The 27161-nt window shown below is 35.9% G+C and overlaps 1 protein-coding gene, 1 long non-coding RNA gene and 1 pseudogene across 40 annotated transcripts; 1 reads left to right on the top strand and 2 right to left on the bottom strand.

Annotated features, from left to right (window-relative positions):
- Window positions 1–291: 291 nt before the first annotated feature.
- Window positions 292–16030, bottom strand: LOC107923850 (peroxisome biogenesis protein 5). 39 transcript variants are annotated; one of them, XR_005904684.1, is made up of 12 exons: window positions 14740–16030; window positions 13053–13277; window positions 11957–12105; window positions 9922–11495; window positions 9439–9829; window positions 9278–9341; window positions 9034–9111; window positions 6984–7035; window positions 3197–3340; window positions 1974–2054; window positions 1698–1763; window positions 879–953 (listed from the first exon to the last, which is right to left on the bottom strand). XR_005904684.1 is itself a non-coding variant. In XM_041080394.1 (11 exons), the coding sequence occupies exons 5-11, from the start codon at window positions 7544–7546 to the stop codon at window positions 698–700; spliced, it is 459 nt and encodes a 152-aa protein (XP_040936328.1). In that variant the 5' UTR covers window positions 7547–7571; window positions 9034–9111; window positions 9283–9346; window positions 9439–9829; window positions 9922–10404; the 3' UTR covers window positions 292–697. The 39 variants fall into 39 exon arrangements, 13 of the variants coding, with proteins under 13 accessions (XP_040936328.1, XP_040936327.1, XP_040936335.1 ...); XR_005904678.1 differs by having other exon boundaries at window positions 3149–3340; window positions 14740–16028; XR_005904673.1 differs by having other exon boundaries at window positions 3130–3340; window positions 14740–15469.
- On the bottom strand, window positions 1010–1689 carry LOC121209566 (uncharacterized). Its single transcript, XR_005904686.1, has 2 exons — window positions 1555–1689; window positions 1010–1289 (listed from the first exon to the last, which is right to left on the bottom strand). It is a non-coding gene; the product is annotated as an uncharacterized lncRNA (long non-coding RNA).
- A 2586-nt stretch (window positions 16031–18616) lies between the features above and the next one.
- Window positions 18617–25545, top strand: LOC107923853 (transmembrane protein 87A-like; annotated as a pseudogene).
- Window positions 25546–27161: the final 1616 nt, after the last annotated feature.

Genomic DNA, 27161 nt, shown 5'->3' on the forward strand with positions numbered 1-27161 from the left:
GTGTTATTTCGAACGAATTCTTTTTCCAAATTTGTTGAGAACTATATATTGAAAACAAGGTTGTTTAATCACTGAACACATCTTGATTTTTTGAATGATTACCTCATACGGAACACTTTGATTTTGCTTGGATTTTCTCCAAATATTTTCAATCCAAAAGACTAAAAAATAAACTACAATGCGTCCGTAACTGATACGGCAGCGGACAGTAGTTCTGTGATTTTGGTTATGCAGTTTTTAATTCCCCAACCCAAGTAGGGTGTATGTGAAGATGCTGAATCAAGTCAAAGATTATGCAAATTGCACTGGGCAGACCAGTTGTTCGTCGCTCCGTACCATTTTCAACAATCAGCAATTACATTTAAGTGAAAGACGAAGTAGCTTATTGCAGCTAATCACTAGTCCGTAATTGCTTTTCCTGTTTTCATATAACCTAACAAACATTATCTTTCGCTATCAACCATCCCATGCCCCGTTTAACAAAATTACATACTTCATGGTGTTGAGACATAAATAAAATATACAAAACATTATTTGTTCCCCCAGATAACATCTACCAGCATGGCCCTAGCTGCAACCTGTCAGGGGTACATCAGCATTTACAGCTTTTTGAATTGATTTTTGACAGTAACATTTTGCCCCTGTTTCAGCTAGTCATGATACCCATCCTACTTAAAAATTCGAAATCATATTCTATTCATAGAGGAAACTCCTGTAAAAGCTCTAGATTCCTGGAATCACAAGCTTCCACCATATTATTCCGCGAAACACAGCTGCAAGAATGAAAATGAAAAATGGAGATATGTAAGTGGAACTAATTCGCATGATTAGAAGACATTCTCTACTTCAGGATGATACCTTAAAGATGTTCTTAGATATTGCCATGCATTATCAGCCTTGGGATTCATTGCCAGTGCTCGAACATAATATCGGATCGACTCCTCATACATACCCTGGAAGCAAATTTGTTTACATGCTCAATCAGATTAACAATTATAGATTTCCTGAACCCCTTTTAGTGTGGCATAGTAAATTTGTGGAACCTGAGTATGCTAGTAAATTTTCATTTAGAAGGATTGAGCATCTCAGAAATATGCAAAAGGAAATGAAGATAATAAAGTAACAAACACAGTTCCCCTCAATTAAGAAATGGAATATTTAGACGGATGATATCCGAATCCTCCTCCTTTTTTTCCTCAATGGGAAAATTTTAGTGATTCACAACAATACTTTTAACAATTATAGATTTCCTGAACCCCTTTTAGTGTGGCATAGTAAATTTGTGGAACCTGAGTATGCTAGTAAATTTTCATTTAGAAGGATTGAGCATCTCAGAAATATGCAAAAGGAAATGAAGATAATAAAGTAAGGAACGCAGTTCCCCTCAATTAAGAAAAGGAATATTTAGACGGATGATATCCGAATCCTCCTCCTCCTTTTTTTCCTCAATGGGAAAATTTTAGTGATTCACAACAATACTTTTAACAATTATAGATTTCCCGAACCCCTTTTAGTGTGGCATAGTAAATTTGTGGCATAGTAAATTTGTGGAACCTGAGTATGCTAGTAAATTTTCATTTAGAAGGATTGAGCATCTCAGAAATATGCAAAAGGAAATGAAGATAAAAAAGTAAGAAATGCAGTTCCCTTTTCATGAATGCCAAGACAATGAGAGAACAGTGCAGGATTTAACAAACCTGGTTGGTGTAACTGATACCCATGTTTGCCCAAGCACGCACATAGTTTGGCTTCAAATCTAGTGCCTAAAGATCCAGACATAGACCAAAAGACTAAATTCAATAGTGCTGAAAATATGGCCACAACAGGCAACAAATCGAACTGCATATGCAAGATCTGGATGCATTAAAAAAGGCATTTTGTAAGAGAAGATCAAGGATATATGTAAGTTGAGGAAGTGCATATCAAATCATCTAAATTAACTAATAGCTTCAACAAATCAAATAACTAATTACATGGAGCTTAATAGAAGAGCTACTTTGTCTTCTGGGGTCCAACTAGGTGCAACATCTTATTTGGAGAATCTTTTTAGCAGCCTAAGGTTACAAAGATGGAGCAAGTAAATAATTCAACCCTATAATAGAGCTGTATAACACACCAATGCATCACTTCACCATTGAAAGATAAGAAAGAAGAGAAATAGAGGACAAGATGATGCAACATATGAGTTTGACACACAGAAGATTGACATGTTGGGTTATCACAGGTTTTGCATTTCTTTATGCCATTCTTTCAATTGATTAAGAGAGATTGTAGAAAATTCACTTGAGATTGTAGAGAGAGATACTTTGGGTTAATATGAATGGCCGACGTCCTAAAAAGAGACCTTTAGAGAAAATATTGTTACTAAACAGACCTCGTAATATTGTACATGACACAAGAAAAATAGCTAAAATACAATATTACACAAGCACAGAAACATATCAAAATCAATATAACACCAATCATTTTATAATGTCAAAACTTATAATAAATACACGACACCTTAAACATGATTATGACATAGAAAACAAATGCACAAGCCTTGGATACACGAAATGCAAATTCTAACACTAAATTATTTCATCGGACATCTTTGAACCTTATTTTGTTTCATTACACACCTTACAAGTGTTTTAGTGATTGCAATAAGTTGATGGATTGAAATAACTTGGTGATGAGCTTTTTAATTCTAGACTCGGTGACATACTTTCTGTTCATTGGGAAGGTCATATTTTTTGACTAAAGGAAGGAGGGGTATATGCAATTTAACTCTAAAGACAATTTCTTCCAACAAGGATGAATAATGGATATTTCTTTAAGGTTTTATTAGGGTTTTTCATTGTACAGATACATTTAGAAGCTCAATTTATGGCCTATACCTATCAATACTTGCATATCAAGTTTTAAGGTTTTCCTCAGCATTGATGTTCTTTCAGTTCCCCACCTTCTTATAACCACTAAGACTCTCTTAGTCTTTACCACCAGAATTTCTCGATAAAATTTCCATTTAATTTCACTCCTATTTTCCTTCACTTTCTTTTCCTCATACAGCATCAAGAGTGAGCAAAACGCAAAAGGCAAATCAAATTGACAAAACTTTAGCAGCATTCTTTTAACAATACTCCATACTTTTTTTCCAAATTAATACCCAGCCATAATTGTAGTTTCCTCTATGATAGAGGGCATAAATGTTTACTGCTCAGACGTAGCAGGACCATCTCAAAAAATATAGAAAAAAGAGCCACTGGAGAAATCCAATTACGCTTAGGCCATCCTTTGATTTTGGAATAATTAAAACGTGCGTAGGAGCCTGGGGAGCTATGTCCCTAAAAGCTAAGACCTACAAACAAAAACAAGGCAAACAAACATAATGTTAGCGCAAATGAATGTCAAATAAACTTAAACCTAGCAGAAAAGAATTAACATATTAACCTAAAGAAACAGCAAGAATATATTCGTGTGAACCTGCCCCCAAACAGATAAATAAAACTAGCTCATTCTCGCATGCAACTGACGAGGTGAATGCATGATTCATACAGAAAACAATAACATAAATTAACATTTGCAAATAGAAATCAAACTAAGAGGTTAAAAAGCTAAAACTTTCAACCTCAGATTATAGTTTTGCAAACAAACACTATAATCATAGCTGAAGATTTTCATGCTTTTCTAATTAAAACATTTGTTATTTTGTTATCACGTTTCACTTAATGTTGATCAAATATCAGATATCAGCTAGTGTTAACAGAAAGGGCAACACATTATCTTTGATTGTCACCTATTTAACTGCTCAACATCTCAAAAGCCCAAGCCAGCCTGACTAGAAGCTACAGAGAAATGAAAGGTCCTAACCTCGAGCCTAACACAAAACTAAAGGCTATTTCATAGCAAATTAACATGAGAAAACGTTGATCCATATTTGGAGATCAACCAAATCCAATCCAACCAAATTGACTAGAAAAAATTAAAAACCCTAACTCAAAACTGACACAAAAGTCTATCAAAGATTATTCAAACTCAAGGAAACTTTCCAATTGCTACAAAATTGTAAGCAACAGATTAAAATGAAAAAGAAAGTTACAAAAATATGAACAAATGAAAGAAGATAAGATTCACTTGATAGTTCCAAAAAAAGTAGTTCCAGAAGAGTCCATGACTTAGTACGATAACAAACTGTTGATGACCTTCTCATCCAGGTCCATATGGAATTAATCACAATTCTATAAAAATATTTGTAAAATATACCAAAGAGCTTAAGTTATGTTCTAGCTTCTCCAAATTTCATCTAAAAATAATCAATGAAATACTGTGCAGAGACCAAAATATTGATTATATGTTTTAACTTATAAAATGGATACGACAAAAAATGTATACAGTGAATACTAAGATGCTAAAATAATTCAAACCATCATTTATCATCAATAATAACATTTGAAGAAAAGAACAATTAAGGCCATATTTCTTTTGTTACCAATAAAATATCTTTTACTAGAAAGTCATTATCTCTGCACTAAAAAAGGGAGAAAAAAAGAAAAATGAAGATACCAAAAAGCTGCTAAATACATGTGTCAGAAAGATGAAATGAAGCACGAAAAGGGTCATTGTTAAGAGCAGAGATGTAGCACATTACAGAAGAGAAGATGCATAACATGTTTGAGAAAGGAGAGACAAATTGAGAAGGTTATTGATTCCTCAATCATTCCATAGAACTTCCAAGCGGGATAAAAGCCCAAAACTAGGCAGAACACAAGGCCATAAACTAAGCAGGGCACAGGCCCAAACACCAAAACAGAAGCCCAAAAAGAGAAACCGAAACAGTATTTTGCGAAGCAAAAAATAAAAGGAAATAGAAGATATCACGATAGCTACAATCGTAAGTAGACGGAAACAAACAAAACAAAAAATAAAGAACATATAGTACAAGATAAACAAACAAAAGTACCACACCAAGATCCATAATTTCAACGGAACGTAACAGAGACTCTTTGAATCAGAAAACCGGAAACCCTGGCAAAAGTCAACTGAAAATATTAGTAGAGAAAAGCATATATTTGAAACTAAAAACAGAGATGAAAAGGAAAGAAACCAAGTTAAATACATATTCATCCCTGAAATCAATCTCCAATGAATTAGGGGATTTTAAAAATCACGAATAACAGAAACAGCAATCAAAACTTAGGGTTTCACTCTAGTGTACCGTATTTGTGTGTGTGAAGAAAGAAAGGACAAGAAAGGAGGCTGGGAGAAAGAAAACAGAAGAGAAGGAAAAAACAGTAGTTAAGAAAGGAGAAAGACATTAGTAATAAGGGAAAAACAGGAGAGAATAAGATATTAAACTGCTCATTGCTCGATATGAAGATTTTCATTCTTTCACGTATATGCATTTCCACCAATCGATTATAATTACCTCATCTTTGAAATGTTTTTGTAGCAAACAAGTTGTTGCCAGTTCCCATAATCAGTGTACCGAGCAACCAATCGTGTGAAAGGAAAATATCAATCAGTTCCTCTAGTTGCATGAGCTTGTGAACATCATACTCCCAGACATGATACACACATGATACACAGCTGCTAATCCACACACCCTCGACAGCTTCAATACAGTTACATACAGTATCTTTACCTTTGCATGAGCTTGTGAACATCATACTCCCGGACATGATACACAGCTCCTAATCCACACACCCTCGACAGCTTCAATACAGTTACATACAATATCTTTACCGGATTCAAACCACCTAATCAAGCTTTGTTACATACAATATCTCTATCTGATTCAGCTCACCTAATCAAGCTTTGTACGTTAGGTCTCTAATTTTAGTTGCGGACATATTCCTGATTTTGCTAATGCCAACAACATTTTCATTTGTTCAATTTGGAATTGATCTTCCAAAGTTTCAGCTAGCATTCCTGAAAGCTACTTAAACTCTAATATATCAATGAGTGGCCTTCACCAATTTTCATCATCAAAATTATCTAAAATTTTAAACGTGGTCCACTTAACTTCTCTTGGAAGTGATAACCTCTTTCCATTAACAATTATGAAGCCAATTGCATTTTTTCTAACTCCTACTTGACATGAAAAACCCTGGTATCTTCTTTTTTTGTTAAGACAACTTTCACTAATAACTGAAAACACTCACAAAAGCAAACAAAGGACAAAGACATTTCAGAACCAAAATTTAGAATTAAAACATCAGTAGCACAAGTCAACCAAAACTCAAACATCAAGTAAGAACAGACAGCGCCAGGACATGAAAATACTTCCCTTCAAATGCCAACCTTACCTAATACTTCTGCTATCTCATTTCCCTGAAAACAATTGACCAGCTGACTGATCCAATTAATGAACCTAATAATTTCAAGGCATAAGGCCACTTCCACGTTCATTCCTTAAAATCCATCCTCTTAAATACAATAAGCATCCCTAAAAATTCCAACAAATTCTCATCTATTACCCTTAGCAAGACCACCAGTGAAAATAAATTAAACAAAAATAAAAAACACAGCCCTTTATATAGACAGCTCTTAAGACAAACAAAAGAACCTCTACTCTCTCATTCTAACTTAGAATGTGCTACCCCACAAGTCTCGATGCATTACTTTAGGCCAATAACGGGCTACTTGTCAAAATGCACAAGGACGACGTATCTTCTCCAACTTATAAGGGCAGGGGGTGTTTGCATTTCTATCCATTTTAAGATAAAAACGGAAAAGGTCAAAAGTAGTGCCTTTTGAATTGTTAAAAGCCAGACCAAGTTCCGGGTCGCGACCAGAATTTGGTCGAGGGAAATTTGTTTTAAGAAGCAAATAGAAAAAAATATATATAAAATAAGCATCACCTGTTGCAAGAATCAAGCCATAGTGAAAAAAACAAGGCCTGATCTCTAAAAGATCTTTCCAGCGTACAAATAAGCAGTGACTGAATCCGCAGAATTTAAAATCAGAAGTAAAAAGAAAAAGAAAAAAGATCAGCACCTTACCATCTTCATACACCAGGGTAGCTGGGATTTCCTTCTTGATGATTTGTCAAATCTGGAAAAAAAAAAAAAAAACAAGTAAATGAGAAGGAATGATCCCGGTAATTCACATCAAAGTGAAAAGGGAAGGAACATTTACTGTCGAGAATTATTCTTAAAAAAAGAATTCTTTTTTTTTCTAAAAGAAGAAATTGATGAATAGAGGAGGAGGAGAAACATAGGGCTGGGTTGACATGGGAGTAGAATCAGAGGAAGCAGAAGCAAGGGCAGCTTCTTTCTCCAAAGCAATGAGGGAGATGCCGGAGGCAAACAGGTTAAGTGAGAACTCAAAACAAACAATCGGCTCTTCTTTATTTCATCATTCATCAATAAATATAATCATTAACCCTAGTTTCTTGCCTTTTTGCATTAGGTGAAAAATTTATATAAAAATTATATTTAATATAAATTTGTGTAAACCACACAGTAAGGTCTGAAGCAGGGCAGTGATAAATATAAATTTGTGTATATTTAATATAAATATAAATCACTAACCGCACAATTAGGTTGAAAGGTACTCGCCACATATGCCAAGCTCACTTCCATGGATACCTAGCTAAAGGATAAGCATTGTATAACTTAGCTTTCAATGCATACTTCTTCTTCTCAAACACTTAACCTACGAGACATACTCTCTATTCTTAGACACAGCCTTCAAGGCATGCTTCGTCTTCTAAGACACTTAGCCTTCAAGGCATACTTCAACTTCTCAAACAACTAAACTTTTCAAAAACAAAGCCTCTTCAGGCACATTTAACCTTTTTAGGTAAATAGCGATTCTAAGAACACCTTGCACATTTGAATGTTTACACCTTGCCTTCAAGGCCGTGTGCGAATTTCACAAGAACAATCAAATGACAAACTTCGCAAAAATTTCCTCCAATTTTACGAAACAAAGTAGGCAGAAAATTTTCTAGACAGAACTTGCCCAGAACATAGACACTTCACTAATACTTTTTGTCTCAGGTAAGGTTACTTTATAACCTTCTCTTCAACTGAGGGCAATTGTTACACATATCCTCACTTAACATACCTTCACCAAACCTCATCAAGTGGGACAACCCCACCAAACAGAATAACCCCGCCGATCACCACCCTCTGCCCTAGGCCACGTCACGCCAAGCTAAACCACTCTGTTGTCACTACTCTTTATCTTGTTACATCAAATCACATAGCTACCCTAAAGCACCCACTTTGAATAATGAGCCCACCAATAAAACAAGGACACATGGCTTATAAGTGTTCCCCTTAAATACTCCCCTCAAACCTCATAACAAGAGGGGACCAATCTATCTACTACCACTTACAACTCTCAGCCCATCGAGTGAACTGCCTCCAACCTTCTTGCCACATTCTTACATTGTACCAACAAAACCCTCAGTTTAATAAAGTTTAGGTTTTTTTTAATATTTTTTATTTTATCTTTTACAGCACTAGAAGAGATCTACTTGAACAACAGTTTTTTATAAAACATCTAGGCCAAACAAATCCTAAGCATCCAATTTCAAAACGAACATGTCAGTTGATCCAATATTTCAAGGAGAGAGCAGCAAAATACCAAAAGCTTATTTGAAGAAACACAATTATTGGTTAAGCAGATGCTTTAAATCAAATTGCTTCTGGGAACTGGGACCAATTCAGAGCAGTAATAGAAATAACATCAGGCATGATTCTCTACTTACATACTCCAGACCTAAAACTGGGAAATGCCAAAACACCCTTGCCAAGTCTGATAGAAAATAGCCAATAGAAATTGGTAGTCCAAATATTAGTGCATCTTATAGACTAATTTGAACTCCCAAGGCTATGTTAATCAAAGGAAAAGAATAAACCCAGACAATCAATTCACATATTGATTTTCGTTTTTCAATGTTGTCAAAGTGTATAAATGTTGAGGGTTAAATTCTCAAATTCTTATCAATATCAACAAGCATCCCGATTAGATATTAATATTTTTTTAAAACTAAAGTACAGACTTTATGAGAAAACTAAGAAACAGAATGTCACAACTCACAACGAATCTTATAACATCCACGGCAGGAAACTTCCTTCCTGCAATTCCGGGAATTAGAATCTTATTTGCCAGTGCAATCTGCCAGAAAAAAAATAAAATAAATAATAATAAAAAACTAACAATTAAAATGTTTACAGAAAGTAACATTAATTTTACTCAGAAATCAATTGCAATTCAACTAATTTGAACAGATTTGCAAATGATATAGCCTATATGTATATAAAAAGAACAAATCAGTTAATACCTTACCACCGTGTTGTCTTAGCTCAGACATATCATCAAAATATCCTCTATTCAATTCATCAGCACTGCCCTAAATCAAATTAAAACAATTATTTATATTAAATTTCATGGAAAAAAGAGCACGTAACAAAATTTCAATAAACAAACAAAGCTTAAACTTACAGTATTGGTCGTTCTTTCTCGATTTTTTCCTTGCTTGCAAGCCGCACACACAAGACAAAAAGTTAAAAAGAACTATAACTTAAAAAATCAAATATTTTAAAGTTAAAAAGGGGGAGATGGAGGAATTGCCTTGTAAATATCGAAGAAACGAATGGATGATTTTGAAGCGAAATGTTGAGGAGGTGAAGGGGAAATCTTTGGGTCTTGACTTAGGAGGTATTGACAATTTGAAATCGAAGCTCGTGCCCGGTTTATCACTCGATTTACCTCAACATTTTCGGTTTTCGATTTAGATTTCAATTGCCCCTCTAAGAACCCTCTTGCTCTTTCCAACAATCGATGGAATTTTATAAACGAAGAAAAAGAAACGGAAGAGAGGAAAAGAAAAACTCTATTGAGAGGAAGAAAAAGAAAGCAGAAAAATGAGCGCAGAAAAATTGGAAGAGAGGAATATGGAAGGAACGGAGGGAGAAAATGTTTTACCTGACGCTGCGATGATGGACTGTCCGTCCGATTTTTTCAGGTGAGAAAATGGGAGAGGGCAAAGTGGGGAGCGTGAAGGTCTCGTTACACACCGTATAAGTAATCGGTGGTGAAGAAACAGAATAGAAATCAAACATTTCATTGCATAGGCCCGTAATGGAATAACTCCGTAACAGGGCATTCGTTGAACCAAACATTCCATTGAACCAAAGATGTGTTTAAGATGGGCCCACGGAATCATTGAACCAAACATGGCTCATCTGACTAACTAAATAAAAGCCCAAAACCAGTCCAGTACATGAGATACAATCTAAGCTCAATAACCCAGTAACCAAAACCTAAGAAATCCACAGCCCTAAACACTTAAACGAAAGCTCAAAAATACCAGCCCAACCGTAAAACTTAAGCCTCAAACCCAAGCCCCAAGCTTCAAACCCTTAAACCTAAGAAGTCCACAGCCCCAAACACTTAAGAGAAAGCCCAAAAACACCAACCCAACCGTAAACCTTAAGCCTCAAACCCAAGCCCCAAACCTCAAACTTTTAGACCCCAAACCCAAATATCCCTGGAATGAGATATACCCCAACCGGGGTATCCTTTGATACGACATCCCAAAACCTGTATATCCCTGAATGGGATATCCCTGGCCGGAATAACCACGACAGGTATCCCGGTTCAAACACATAAAAAACTCTGAACCGGTCACCAAAACAGCTGAACCGGGCAATAAAAATGATGAACCGGAACAGGTTACAATGGGTTAATTCCTGTAATAGTTTATCCCGATAGGGGATAGAATGGGATATCCCTTGTGCAGAATAAGAAGTCGTGAGAATATTTAATGTACAGTTCTTGTTTTTAAACCGTTTGTCATGCATTATCCCAATAAAAATGCTGAACCGGAACAGCATAAAATGGGTTTATTTCTGGAATAGTTTATCCCAATAGAGGATATAATGGTATATCCTTGTGCAGAATAAGAATGAATATTAACTAGAAAATGACACTGGACAAATCTGCTCCGACGCAAGCTAACCCAATAACCGTTTGTCATGCATTATCCCTTAACTTTATTATTAACTTTAGAAACTATAAAATCATATTTTCTCTTCTAACTAAATCATTTCTTCTTGTGGATCTTCATCCGCTTCCACAGAATATTTAAACCGCATGCCCCTCAAAGACTCCTTCCCAGCAAAGCTCATATCTGCACATTCAGCAGCAAATTATAGTAGATAAATAGATAATAGCACTAACCAAACCATCATTATCATTTGGGACATTCTCAAACCATCAAAACTAATTTCAACCACCTAGGGTTGGTGAATGAGATTACTACCTAAGGTCAGTGATGTTAGTTCCATTTTAGTCTACGTAGGCAAGCAGAAGAAAAAAAGGAGGAAACTGCTAAAAGGAATTTATGACTGATTATCAGGACATATTAATCTATAAGCTTCTTTAGCTTCCACAAGATCTCTACTTGCCTCATCATGAGCAAATTCATCAGCCCAAGAAGCACCTCCATTGTACTGTTGCTGATATTCTGTTGCCCAGTTCTCTGATGCTGGTTTGACCTGATTATCATCAATGATAAGTTCACGACGACTCATCTTGGTGAATCTTTAAGACGGCAGATGAATAAAAAATTCTAACCATATTCCCAACCTTAAAGCACCGTTCCAAAACTAAGTTTTTGTGTTTCAAACTACATCCTGTATTCGTTTTTAGATGTAAAAACCCTAGATTCAAAAGTAACACTAACGCAAAAGGAAAGCAGAGGATCAAATATGTAAAGATGAGCACAAGTCAAAATCCTTCTTTCATTTGAATTAGGAAATGCAACACGAGGAATTTTGCACTCAACCCAGAAAGCAGAAAATCCTAATAATCTTAAGAGTAACAGAAAAATAAATTGATGAAAAATACGAGAGAGCTCTTTCATTTTAAGTCACAGAAACCCTAGAAAAAAAAAGTCTAACAAAATCAACGAGTGTATAGGGACAATAGTAAAGACAAATAAAAAGAAAATGCTTACTTGAGAAACCAAGCCGAATGCTGAAGGCGAACAGAAACAGTAGCACTACCCTCGAAATCACAAAGCTAATGTTCTGAAATTTTTAATTTCATAAGTACTTCCAGATTGGTAGGATTGAACTCCCGAGCGCGCATCATTGCTGCAATAGCCTGTAAAGAGATATCTAATCAGTGAATTACATTTTTTCTATGAAGTCAAATATTTGGACCCCAATAAATACCACATAAAACTGCAGATGCATTAATCAAGAATAACAGAAGTACAAAAAGGTCTTGCATGATTCATGTAAGTCTCAAGATAATGACAAGCAGACACTTAATCATCCAAAACAATTTGCAATAAATGTGAAACATTACGCTTCATAGGCTTGATATAAACATAGTTTAAGATGGGACCTTATCCATTCAAATTAATTTTAATTAACCCAAAAAGGTTTTGACATGGTTCAAGAATAAATAGAAGCGATGATAAGTGAAATGTAATGCACTACTAGTTCATGTGACAACAAAAGATAATAGGTTAGATCCAGAACATTAGCAGCCAGGCAAAGACCGTGGCCTTAGATCTGGTACTCTGACTGAAGCCTCAGGCCACTAAGATAAACGTAATACCAATCATATTGCAAACTTCAATGTTTAAACAAAAAATAGCTCCTTCTATCCCTTTCCAGTAGAAGTTTTCATATATAAGAAATGAACATTGCATGGTACACCAACATGGCTATATCAAGCCAGCAAAAAAAAAAAAAAACAAAAAGAAAATGTAGCGGTACAAGAAAATAGATCCTTTGTGTTCAAAGGGTTTTCTTGCTTGCTTAATCAATAGGTTGTTCTGTTTCCTAAAATATGATGGAATTCACAGGGCATTAGACAAGATTAAAAATGATTTAGATTTAGGTGGAATAGAAAGGTAAATGGTCAACCTTGCCAAGCAAAGAATCATAACCAAAGATGCTGAACAGATGGCTAAGCTAGACAAGCAGTCACATCTCTTAATAGAAATTCTTGTAGTATTAAAGAACAAAAAAACAATGTCTTTTGGTATAAGAATACACACGAACTATCTAACTCTGACAAACTAGAGCAAAGTGGATTACCTGCTGGTCATCATCATCTTCAGCATGTGTTATTCCTAGCAATCTGCAACCTTCAGCATTCTCAGGATTTTTCATAACTTCAGCCTCTAGGGCAAGCACTGCTTCACTCAAAAGTCCTTTCCTCAATAGCTCTTGACCTTCTTTTAAAGGATTTTGATGACCAACATATGGATTCATATCAGGAAATACAAAGACACCCCCTGAAGCGTCCGACCGCTGAGGAACCTACAAGTTTTCACATCCATAACATTCATGTAGAATTAAGAGAGGTTATAAAGTGAACTTCTTCAAGGCTACCAGACTTACTCATCATATGAATTTGCCCAGTTATCAGACGAACTATCTCCCAAAGCTTTTTACCGTTGGGTTTTATTTATTATACCTTTTATTTTTTAAAACAGCTTCTTTTCATTTCTAGTCAAACAAGGCCAAATTAAGTTAAAACTTTTCTTGGTCTCATAATTCAAATTGGGGAAAAAGATATCAAAAGGATCTAAAATATTAACCTCCATTTTGAGGACTTATGGGTAAAAGCTTATTAAAACGCTCTTAAATCTAGTTAAGCAAATATGTTTCATAACTAAAAAACCAAAGAGGCTGCAAGGTTAGGATTATTGGTATGAGGAGAAGCCCCACGAGCAGTTGCTATAGAAGCTTGGCTATATTTTATTTCTTTCGTAACAAAGAAATATCAGTACTCACTATTGCACTGAAAAAGTTTTTAATTAGCTTTGAATTTTGCAACAGTGATAGCTTTAAAGCTTTCGGCCAATGGAAGCAAAATTCAAAGCTAATTAAAAATTTTCAGACAAGGACATTTCAGTACCAATATGTAGAATTAAAACATCAGTAGCACAAGTCAACCAAAACTCGAACACCAAGTAAGAACAGACAGCGCCAGGACATGGAAATACCAATGATCGCACAGAGAACTCAATAAAACAGAACAAATATCACTATCAAGCCATAAAAATACTTCCCTTCAAATGCCAACCTTACCTAATACATCTGCTATCTCATTTCCTGAAAACATTTGACCAGCTGACTGACCAATTAATGAACCTAATAATTTCAAGGCATAAGGCCACTTCCACGTTCATTTCTTAGAATCCATCCTCTTAAATACAATCAGCATCCCTCAAAATTCCAACAAATTCTCATCTATTACCCTTAGCAAGACCGCTAGTGAAAATAAATTAAACAAAAATAAAAAACATAGCCCTTTATATAGACAGCTATTAAGACAAACAAAAGAACCTCTACTCTCTCATTCTAACTTAGAATGTGCTACCCCACAAGTCTCCATGCATTACTTTAGGCCAATAATGGGCTACTTGTCAAAATGCACAACGACGACGTATCTTCTCCAACTTATTAGGCAAGGGGTGTTTGCATTTCTATCCATTTTAAGATAAAAACGGAAAAGGTCAAAAGTAGTGCCTTTTGAATTGTTAAAAGCCAGACCAAGTTCCAGGTCACGACCAGAATTTGGTCGAGGGAAATTTGTTTTAAGAAACAAATACAAAAAATATATATAAAATGAGCATCACCTGTTGCAAGAATCAAGCCATAGTTCAAGAAGGGAAAAATAGGGCCTGATTTCTAAAAGATCTTTCCAGCATACAAATAGGCAGTGACTGAATCCGCAGAATTTAAAATCAGAAGTAAAAAGGAAAAAGATCAGCACCTTATCATTTTCATACACCACAGTAGCTGGGATTTCCTTATCCCGGTAATTCACATCGAAGTGAAAAGGGAAGCAACATTTACTGTCTAGAATTATTCTAAAAAAAATAGAATTCTTATTTTTCTAAAATAAGAAATTGATGAATAGGAGGAGGAGAAACATAGGCCTGGGCTGACATGGGAGTAGAATCAGAGGGAGCAGCAGCAAGGGCAGCTTCTTTCTAAGTCATGAGGGAAGATGCCAGAGGCAAACGGGTTAAGTGAGAACTCAAAATAAACAATGGGCTCTTCTTTATTTCATCATTCATCTATAAATATAATCACTAACCCTAGTTTCTTGCCTTTTTGCATCGGGTGAAAAATTTATGTAAAAATTATATTTAATATAAATTTGTGTAAACCGCACAGTTAGGTCTGAAGCAGGGCAGTGATAAACAGTGATAAATAGAAATTTGTGTATATTTAATATAAATATAAATCACTAACCGCACAGTTAGGTTGAAAGGTACTCGCCACATATGACAAGCTCACTTCCATGCATACATAGCTAAAGGATAAGCATTGTATAACTTATGCATATTATAAATAATTACTGACATTCCTCAAGCTTTGGAGGGATAAATATCATGAGCATTCTCCATTGGCGAGTACCTTTCGACCTTTTCAGGCATACCTCAATGAAGGTACAATTATATAAGTAATTACAAGTTTTTCAGGGAAAAATATTGTGCAATGTTCAAGCACATATTTCCAGGAACTTAGCTTTTAACGCATACTTCTACTTCTCAAACACTTAACCTACGAGACATACTTTCTATTCTTAGACACAGCCTTCAAGGCATACTTCATCTTCTTCGGCACTTAGCCTTTAAGGCAAACTTCGTCTTCTCAAATACTTAGCCTTCAAGGCATGCTTCGTCTTCTATGACACTTAGCCTTCAAGGCATACTTCGTCTTCTTAGACACAGCCTTCAAGGCATACTTCAACTTCTTAAACAACTAAACTTCTCAAACACCTTGCACATTTATACTTTGCCTCCAAGGCTTCATGCATTCATACTTTGAATGTTTACACCTTGCCTTCAAGGCCTTGTGCGAATTTCACAAGAACAATCAAATCACAAACTTCGCAAAAATTTCCTCCAATTTTACGAAACAAAGTAGGCAGAAATTTTTCTAGACAGAGCTTGTCCAGAACATAGAGACTTCACTAATACTTTTTGTCTCAGGTAAGGTTACTTTATAACCTTCCCTTCAACTGAGGGCAATTGTTACACATATCCTCACTTAACATACCTTCACCAGACCTCAACAATTGGGACAACCCCACCAATCACCACCTTCTGCCCAAGGCCACGACAAGCCAAGCTAAACCACTCTGTTGTCACTACTCTTTATCCTCGTTACATCAAATCACATAGCCACCCTAATACTGCACCCCTTTGAATAACAAGCCCACCAATAAAACAAGGACACATGGCTTATAAGTGTTCCCCTTAAATACTCCAATAACAGCCTACGCCAATACGCTTTCAGCCACGTCAGCTAAAAACGTGCTCTATAAAACACATTTTCATTAAAAAGCCTCTTTGCTCAGAATATTAGACCTGATTTATCATTTAATATAAAGTGGTTGCAAAACAATTAATTAAAATGTTTATAAAAATATTGTGATACATATTAAATAATGTTTTTACTTGTTGAAAAAGGGAAAATCAAGAGAATAAAAGGGAAAGGAACAAGAAAATGTTTCCATTTATTTTCTGCTAATCAGTTTGGGTTTTAGGGTAGATACTCGTATAGTTGATAGAACATATCTTCGCTATAAAATCTCATAAATAGGACTGAAAGATTTGTAAGAAAATGTCCTTAAACTAAAACAGAGATGAAAACTTGTTCTAAAGATGAAAACCACAATACCCACAGAAATAAAAGAAGAGAAGCATAGGTCTGAAACTAAAAAAGACGTGAAAAGAAAAAATTAGTCGAAGTGAAAATCATACCTGAAATTACAATCCTATGAAGGGTGGGATGTCAATATCCTGCTGTAACAAGTGTGTTTTTTTGGCACGTGGTTATACAAAAGCTAAAAAAAAAAAATCAAGGAAAAAAATGGAAAGAGACCCAGATAGAATCTGCGTATTAAAGAAAGGGAGGAAGAGAAAATTAAAAAAAAAAAAGAAAAAGAAGTTAAAAATCCTATCATTGACCTTCGAGTGATCCATTTTCCATTCACGGATTTCATACATGCGGAGCAGTATTTCAAACGTCCATATATCTGTACATATTACAAGCAAAGCTCATGATGCTTTAAAAGAAAAACTGCTTGAACAAGATAGGATAACTTGGTTCTAATATGTTACCTGTAAAGTCAGATATAAGAGATTCACAAGAACGTTGTACTTGTTCGATGCATGGTGAGAAGGAACACAGAGTTCCATCTTGTGTCAACATGTTTCAAGCTGAAGGAATGGCTAGCCAAGGTTGCGGTAGGTCCAGAAATACAGAGTCAGCCAACCCAGAAAACTGATCGGGAAATCCCTCACCCTGAATATCTCGGACTCCCACAGTGATTAAAGTGCTTATTCCAGTCCTCTCGAAGTCCTCTCTGTTGAAGGAGTGAAAAATCGTAAAACATTCCTTCTTTTGCAAACCAACACAGAAGAATCAAAGAAAAAAAAAACAACCATCCTTAAATCTTTCTATTATCAATTAGACAAACAGAAATATAATGGGATAAAATATGCATCATAAATGAGTCCTACGCAAGATTCCATAAAACTGAGATAATTTTGAGACTACGAAGCATGACAGCAACAGACTGTCGTATTTCAAAGACGGAAAACACATTCAATTGAATACACAGATGATGTTGGACTAATATGCAATTTCTGTACCAAAATTTACTCCCCAATACAAAAATATTTACCACTTATCCAAAGTTCCATAAAGAATAAACTATCACCTAGAATGCCAGGAAGACCCGAATTCATTAATATATATATATGTATATAAATAGGAAAAGAGCATCACCATTGTCAATGGAGATACCCATTATATCTGCAGTTTCTAAAGCTCACTTTCTCAATACAGGAAAATTCTCAGGACATGTATCATTCTTGTGATTTCATGCCAACCAAGTTCCACCAAATCTCTAAACTTGTATCTAAAATAGGTATGCTAGAGAAGTACTCACATGCATCTCCGATTATGCACTTATCAGCCATCAAGTTGAATTGCTATCAGTATTGCCATCTTGCTGTGCTTTAGAAGAATCTTCCTTTTTCTCCATGACCTGCTAGATACCTTCTTGATATCCTTCTATGAAACTCTTAAGAGCATCTCTATATGCAGAAGCCCTTGTCATGTATAACCTCTGTAAAGCAGGCCTCAAAGTCTCTATCCCTCCTCTTGCAGCAATTGCTATTAAATCATTTCCATAGACAACATCAAAACAATGTAAAATTCAACAAGATAAACTATAATACCAGGAAAATAAGAGAGAAATAAGGGTGAGACGAGAGAAATTTGGCCTAAAAAATTTTAGTTGAAAAAGAGAAACTGTACCAACAAGGTAAATGATGACAGAATAAGTAGAAAATTATCATGAGTTAAAAATTTTCTTTCTAAAATCAATTAAAGAAATATATATTAAGATGTTCAGAAAATCGAATGTTGGCAGATGGCACATCATGCTATCATTCTTCAGAGTGATACCAAAGAGAAGAAAAAAAGGTACCTAGGTAGCATAAGATAACGGTACGATCGTCACTGTAATGGCTCTAGACAATGAAACCCAGATAACTAAGATTGCTAGGAGATAAACAATAACTTAATATCTTCCTTAACAACTGAACCTTGGCCTGGTGAAGAAGGGGATGCATAATTTGTTTTTTATTGCATGTGATCCGAAACTCAAGGGAACAGTAATGAGTGGAAAGACGGTATGGAAGAATCCTGATGGTTATTTGCCTGGAAGAATGGCTCCATTGATGACGTTCTATGTGTACATGGCAATTGCTTATTTGTTGCTTAGTGCCATTTGGTTCTCCCAATACATGAGGTTTTACTTATTTTGTGGCATCTGAATTGCTTGACATTACCGAGCACGTAGGGACCATCAATTATGTATCAGGAAGAGCAAGACTCTTCCTAGGCCTTCCCGATGCATTCCTTGATGCATTTTTGATATTGTGGATCTTTACATCTCTTTCCAAAACACTAGAGCAGTTACAGGTATCTTGTATTTCTCTTCTTTCAGATTTAATGATGGGAAATGTTACATTTCTCCTTTACGATAACCACGCTTCTTTCATCCAGGCAAAGAGAATATCAGTGAAGTTGGACATCTATAGGAAATTCTCAAATGCATTAGCTGTGGCAGTGATTGCTTCTGTTGCATGGATAACTTATGAGGTATGTTTTGTCTAGATTTCAATTTCTTTCTTGGTTGGAATTTTCGAGAATGGTCGATCTGATTCGTTCGGTATTACAGATATACTTCAAAGCAACTGATCCATTCAATGAGAGGTGGCAAAGTGCTTGGATCATCACAGCTTTCTGGGACATACTTTCGTTTGCACTACTCTGTGTTATTTGCTACCTTTGGGCACCATCTCAAAGCTCCCAACGGTGCGTCTTATTCCTATAAAAAGTTCTTTCGAGCCAGTTTAACGACCATAACCTTAGAAATGCTTAAAGGGTATGTCACCTGAGCTTTTGACCTGCTGTAGACGAGTTCATTCACCTGAAGCAAGTCCACCTTGTGGCGCCATATTTTGATTGTTAGAATCTACATTCATTGGCAGGAATTCCCCCTATAAATAGGCTTCTCATGGTTATATTTTTTTGAGGGGTATCTTATAGCTTTAATTAATGTGTTTTCATTACTTATACCACTAATTGTCAGATATGCATACTCGGAAGATGTGGGAGAGGAATTCGATGATGAAGAAGCTCATGTTAACATTAATGGGAGACAACATTAATGGCAAACAATACAAAGTGGTGCAAGTTTAGCACCCTAAAGTTGACTTTGAAAAAGTGGCATGGGATAATTTTTTTTTGGTCCTTGAGATAATGGGCTATTTATTGTTTGGTCCTTAAACCTCAACTATAAATAGGCCTTCTCATTTCTCATTTCAATTCATCCCAACCAATCTTTCTCTCTTAGTTTTCTCTCTTCTCCCATTTGAGAATTCTTAAGGAATTCTATTTGTTTGTAATACTTTGGAGATAGTAAAGTTATCATCTGGTGTTAGTGCCCGAGGACGTAGGTATAATTTACCGAACCTCGTTAAATCTCTTGTGTTCTTTCTTGTCCTATTTTTCTTTCAATATTTGAGGGTATAATAGTAGTATTTAATTGTGCTATTAAATTACTATAGAAGGGATATTCTGTCTAAGGAAAGACTTGGTATTTAAGAGATCCATGTGATCCACCTCTCTTCCCTGGGAATTGAACTTTGTGTGATTTTTTAGTACAATAATTTACACGCTTCCGACCCTATTGGAACAACAAGTGGTATCAAGAGCCGAAGGTTAATCGTAGTATGCTCTGTGGTTGCAGTTTGAACTGATCTTCCACATCAGAAAAGATTTCCTTAGGTATATTGAAAGATTATGGAGAAAACGGTCGGTGTAGGAGCTTCAACATCGTCCATGTGGACAAGACCAACAATTACAAATACAAGATTGGCCGTGGAGATCTTTGATGGCACGGGCCATTTTGGTATGTGGCAAAGTGAGGTTCTAGATGCCCTTTTTCAGCAGGGTCTAGACATTGCCATTGATGAAGAGAAACCAGATGATGTACAGGAGAAAGATTGGAAGGCGATCAATCGGTTGGCATGTGGCACAATTCGATCATGCCTTTCTCGAGAGCAGAGGTATGCTTTTTCAAAGGAGACTTCTGCAAATAAGTTGTGGGTGGCACTTGAAGAAAAAATTTTGAAGAAAAACAGTCAAAATAAGCTCCACTTGAAGAAAAGACTGTTTCGCTTCACATACGTCCCAAGTACCACAATGAATGATCACATCACCAAATTTAATCAGTTAGTCACTGATTTGTTGAATATGGATGAGACATTCAAAGATGAAGATTTGGCTTTGATGCTGTTGGGGTCACTTCCTGAGGAGTTTGAGTTCCTAGAAACTACTCTACTTTATGGCAGGAGTGATATATCTCTGAGCGAAGTCTGTGCGGCCTTATACAGTTATGAACAGAGAAAGAAGAACAAACAGAAAAACTCAATCAGAGATACAGAAGCTTTAGTAGTCCGAGGTCGTTCATACACTCGGAAGAAAACTCAAAAGGGGAGATCAAAGTCAAAGTCCAGACTCGGGAAAGATGAATGTGCTTTTTGTCATGAGAAAGGCCACTGGAAGAAAAATTGTCCAAAGCTGAAGAATAAGGGAAAAGCTGCTGTAGATGCTTGTGTTGCTAAGCATGATACTAGTGACTCTGAACTATCACTGGTTGCATCATCATCGTCGTTCCATTCAGATGGGTGGATATTGGATTCGGGTTGTACCTATCATATGTCCCCTAACCGGGAGTGGTTCTCTGATTTAGTAGAACTAAATGGAGGAGTTGTTTATATGGGCAATGACAATGCCTGTAAAACTGTTGGGATAGGTTCAATCCAATTAAAGAATAAAGATGGATCAACCAGAGTTCTGACTGATGTTCGGTACGTGCCCAGTTTGAAAAAAAATCTCATCTCATTGGGAGCCTTGGAATCCAATGGTTCAGTTGTTACTATGAGAGATGGGGTTTTGAAAGTGACATCTGGCGCACTTGTGATATTGAAGGGCATCAGGAAAAATAACTTGTATTACTACCAAGGTAGTACAGTTATTGGAGCAGTCGCTGCAGCTTTCGGTAACAAAGACTTGGACTCAATGCAGTTGTGGCATATGAAGTTGGGACATGCCAGCGAAAAATCCTTGCAAATTCTGGCAAAGCAAGGATTGTTGAAAGGTGCAAAGGCTTGCAAATTAAAATTTTGTGAGCACTGTGTTCTGGGAAAGCAAAAGAGAGTGAAATTCGGCACTGCTATCCATAATACAAAAGGTATTTTGGAATATATTCACTCAGATGTGTGGGGGCCTTCCAAAACACCTTCGTTGGGAGGAAAACACTACTTTGTTACTTTTGTTGATGACTTTTCCAGAAGAGTTTGGGTGTATACCATGAAAACTAAAGATGAAGTGCTTGGAGTTTTTCTTAAATGGAAAACTATGATCGAAAACCAGACTGGCAAGAAAATCAAGCGGCTTAGGACGGACAATGGAGGGGAATATAAAAGTGATCCGTTCTTCGATGTGTGCCAAGAGTATGGTATTGTTCGACACTTCACAGTTAGGGATACACCACAACAGAATGGAGTGGCAGAGCGTATGAATCGAACATTGCTGGAGAAAGTTCGATGTATGTTGTCCAATGCTGGGTTAGGCAAGCAATTTTGGGCTGAGGCTGTGACATACGCTGGCCATCTTGTTAATCGTTTGCCATCATCTGCATTAGAAAGAAAAACTCCTATGGAGGTATGGTCTGGAAAACCGGCTACAGATTATGATTCCTTACATGTGTTTGGAACCACTGCATATTACCATGTGAAGGAGTCAAAGTTAGATCCGAGGGCAAAGAAAGCTCTCTTTATGGGAATCACTTCTGGAGTGAAGGGATTTCGTCTTTGGTGCTTAAGCATAAAGAAAATGATCTGTAGCAGAGATGTTACCTTTGATGAATCTGCCACATTGAAAAAGGTAGCAGATAAAGATATTCAGACGAGCAATACTCCACAGTAGGTGAAGTGTACTCCAAAACAGGTGGAGTTTGAGCAGGTGGGGATTTGCCCAGTTAATAAGTCTAATTCTCCAGCCACAATGGAGGAATTAGAGGTTGAAGAGGTTCTGACCCAAGAACCACTAAGTACACCAGAACCAGTTGCAGTTGCAAGGCCACGGAGAGAAATTCGTAAACCTGCTCGATTTACTGATATGGTGGCCTACGCCCTTCCCGTTGTTGATGATATTCCTATCACTTATCAAGAAGCAATGCAAAGCTTAGAAAGTGATAAATGGAAAAGCGCCATGGATGAAGAAATGCAGTCTCTCCGGAAGAACAATACTTGGGAGTTGGCGCAATTACCGAAAGGTAAAAGGGCAATCGAATGCAAGTGGGTATTCGCAAAGAAAGATGGATCTCCTAGCAAGAAGGATATTCGCTACAAGGCAAGATTGGTAGCTAAAGGCTACGCTCAGAAGGAGGGAATTGACTACAATGATGTATTTTCCCCTGTTGTGAAGCATTCCTCCATTAGAATTTTGTTGGCCTTGGTAGCACAGTTGAATTTGGAGCTAGCTCAACTTGATGTTAAGACAGCTTTCTTGCATGGTGAGTTAGAAGAGGAGATCTATATGACTCAGCCCGAAGGATACACAGATGCTGGTGGTAGAAATTGGGTTTGTAAGCTGAACAAATCGCTATATGGATTGAAGCAATCCCCGAGGCAGTGGTACAAGCGATTTGATAGCTTTATGAGAAGGCAGAAGTACACAAGAAGCAAATATGACAATTGTGTATATTTGCAGAAGCTGCATGACGGATCTTTCATTTATCTACTCTTGTATGTTGATGATATGTTAATCGCTTCGAAGAGCCAAAATGAGATAGATAAGCTGAAGGCTCAGTTGAATCAAGAGTTCGAGATGAAAGATCTAGGTGAGGCCAAGAAGATTCTCGGCATGGAGATAAGTAGAGATAGACCGAGAGGCAAGCTTTGTTTGAATCAGAAGCAATATCTGAAAAAGGTATTACAATGTTTTGGTGTAAATGAAAACACAAAACATGTAAGTACCCCACTTGCTTCTCATTTGAAACTTAGTGCTCAATTATCTCCGAAGACTGAAGATGAAAGAGAATATATGGCGAAAGTCCCATATGCTAATGCAGTTGGGAGTTTGATGTATGCGATGGTGTGTACGAGGCCTGACATTTCACAAGCTGTTGGAGTTGTGAGCAGGTATATGCATGATCCTGGAAAAGGACATTGGCAAGCTGTGAAATGGATTCTACGGTATCTTCGAAAAACCGTAGATGTTGGTTTAATTTTTGAACAGGATGAAGCACTTGGTCAGTTTGTAGTTGGATATGTTGATTCCGACTTTGCTGGTGATTTAGATAAACGTCGTTCAACTACGGGGTATCTGTTTACTCTTGCGAAAGCCCCAGTGAGTTGGAAGTCTACCTTACAGTCTACAGTAGCTGTGTCTACTACAGAGGCAGAATATATGGCAGTTACAGAAGCTGTTAAGGAGGCTATTTGGCTTAATGGATTGTTGAAAGACTTAGGAGTTGTTCAAAGTCACATAAGTTTATATTGTGACAGTCAGAGCACTATTCATTTAGCGAAAAATCAAGTCTATCATTCAAGAACCAAGCATATCGACGTAAGATATCACTTTGTGCGGGAAGTCTTTGAAAAAGGAAAAATTCTACTTCAGAAGATTCCGACAGCAGATAATTCCGCAGATATGATGACCAAGGTGGTAACAACAATCAAGTTTAATCATTGTTTGAACTTGATTAACATCCTGAGAATTTGAGCACCTTCAGGTGTATGGCGCTCGAGAGTGCATTTGTAGGCACTACAAAAGATAGCTTTATCGAATTTGGGGAGTTGAAGGAAGTGTGTGAAGATGTGATTATCCTAATCAAATCTTCAAGGTGGAGATTGTTAACATTAATGGGAGACAACATTAATGGCAAACAATACAAAGTGGTGCAAGTTTAGCACCCTAAAGTTGACTTTGAAAAAGTGGCATGGGATAATTTTTTTTTGGTCCTTGAGATAATGGGCTATTTATTGTTTGGTCCTTAAACCTCAACTATAAATAGGCCTTCTCATTTCTCATTTCAATTCATCCTAACCAATCTTTCTCTCTTAGTTTTCTCTCTTCTCCCATTTGAGAATTCTTAAGGAATTCTATTTGTTTGTAATACTTTGGAGATAGTAAAGTTATCATCTGGTGTTAGTGCCCGAGGACGTAGGTATAATTTACCGAACCTCGTTAAATCTCTTGTGTTCTTTCTTATCCTATTTTTCTTTCAATATTTGAGGGTATAATAGTAGTATTTAATTGTGCTATTAAATTACTATAGAAGGGATATTCTGTCTAAGGAAAGACTTGGTATTTAAGAGATCCATGTGATCCACCTCTCTTCCCTGGGAATTGAACTTTGTGTGATTTTTTAGTACAATAATTTACACGCTTCCGACCCTATTGGAACAACAGCTCAATCTCTAACTAGGGGGCAATCGAACGGCTATGTGAGTTTAGTCAAGCAGGAGCAAAAGAATGGAAATGCTGCTATCTCCGATGAGGAAGATGAATCTGAAGAGGATAAAAGGGAGTAAAATCCATCGCTGGAACATGGTTTCTATCAAACCAACTTTCGAGCGGATCCCACATGAAGATAAGCGTGTTATCCTCAGAGCAATGGTTTTTCGAATCCTATAACTTAATATTTTGACTCATGTCTATGTCTTCTGCTGTAGGTAAGAGAGAACTACTAGCTTACATCATATTTTGTCCATATTTTGTAGTGTTCTTCAATTGTACATGTGAAAAAAGGGGGTCCTGGATGGTCAAGCATTCTAGTTTAGAGAATAAAACAGGTAAAAATTAAAACGGCATCGTCATATCTCATGTCTTGATGCATTTGTTTTGGTGTTGTAATCTTTAATGTTTTTTCTTTATTGTAAAATATATTAGGTGTATGATTTGAAAGTTTGCTTAACATGATAGCGACATAAGTTATGTTTTGTTCTTTATAAAGCTTCTAACTTTTTAATAAATTTCTTTTTAATAAATTGGACTCATTTATGAGCATGCGAGTAATATTAAAAGGTTATTTATAAGGGAAACAGTCGAGTTCGAATTAGTATCATTGGTATCGTGGATGATATAATAATCAAGAGCTTGAAGGTTTAAACGTGTTCAATGGAGGGTTTCAATTTTAAATTTTTCAATTTCAAATATAGTAATAAATAATATATATAATAGCTTTGAAAAATATTGAGGGTTTTTTTTCTTTTGGTACAATAAAAAATATTCAGGGTTAATAAGTCAATAACCTCATGTTTATGAGTGACATCCAAATTAGGGACATGATCTTTCAAAACTGTAACTTCAAGGGTCAATGGTTTTCTCTTTTCCTCCATGATTGTTGATCTCCATTGGTTGCTACAAAAGCTGAAAATTGCTTCTGAATCCGACATTCCTTCTCAACAATACTTATATTGGTTCCTTCAGCTGTCTCTTCATTAGAAATACTAGTAACAACTGAGAAAGATGTTCGTACTGGTGAACAAATGACATCAAATGGCTACCTGTGACATACACCAAAAGTGCAAGTGTCCTCTAGCTTTTCATATTCATCATCAGTAGTCGAAAGTTTCTCTTTTACCTAAGTAAGACATAGCATGCAGTAAGTACTGCAGCATCTTGATTTTCAGTAGTATCGAAAAATGTGATTTTAAAATTTTATTTTTTGTAAATTGAGTGTATAAATGTTAAATAGAAGTAATTTAACCGAGAATTTAATTGATTAAAGTTTAGGGACTAATTTGTAAAAGTCTAATCACTATTGAATTTAAATTAATAAAAGATTTAAGGACTTAAATAACAATTATCCAGGGACCAAAATTACAATTAAATCAATTTTTGGCATGAGTTAATGGATGAGTATGTTAGATTCCACTTAGATTAATTAGTAATATTATTAACATGATTAAAGTTTAATTTAGTCAATTAAACTAGATTAATTAAAGACTAATTAGGTATAAATATGATAGTGGAATTTTCATGATCTTCTTCACTATACCACCATCCACCACCATAAATGAAAAGCCAATAAAAGCTTCCAAGTCCCTTTCGTATTCGACCATTAATTTGGTAAGAAACTAAGCTCTTTTCTTATAATTTTTATATATTTATAATTATGAGAGTTTGATTTAGCTAGCCCATGTATCAAATTGTTCAATTTTTGAGTTTTTAGCAAGTTGTCATTGTTGATAAATTTATGAATTAGGCTTGAATTTGATAGTTGTTAAGTTTAGATCATGATAAGAACTAAATTGTAAAGTTATATAAGCTTGTTTGTTAACTTTGTAAATTAGGGGCTAAATTGAATAAACGATATTTTTTATGAAATTATGCTAAGAATAAAAAGTATAGGGTTCCTAATGAAAGAAAGTGAAATCGAATTTTAATCCGAAGCTAGGAATCGAAAAACATGCTTATCTTGAGTTCAGGGGCTAAATTGAATAAAATAAAAAATAAGAGTGTATTAAAAAAGGAGATTAGATAGGATCATTCATCACATGGAATCTTTTTTGGTGAGCCGTTTAATGA

This window comes from Gossypium hirsutum, chromosome A11 (genome assembly GCF_007990345.1).
Source record: "Gossypium hirsutum isolate 1008001.06 chromosome A11, Gossypium_hirsutum_v2.1, whole genome shotgun sequence".
Classification (NCBI taxonomy): domain Eukaryota; kingdom Viridiplantae; phylum Streptophyta; class Magnoliopsida; order Malvales; family Malvaceae; genus Gossypium; species Gossypium hirsutum.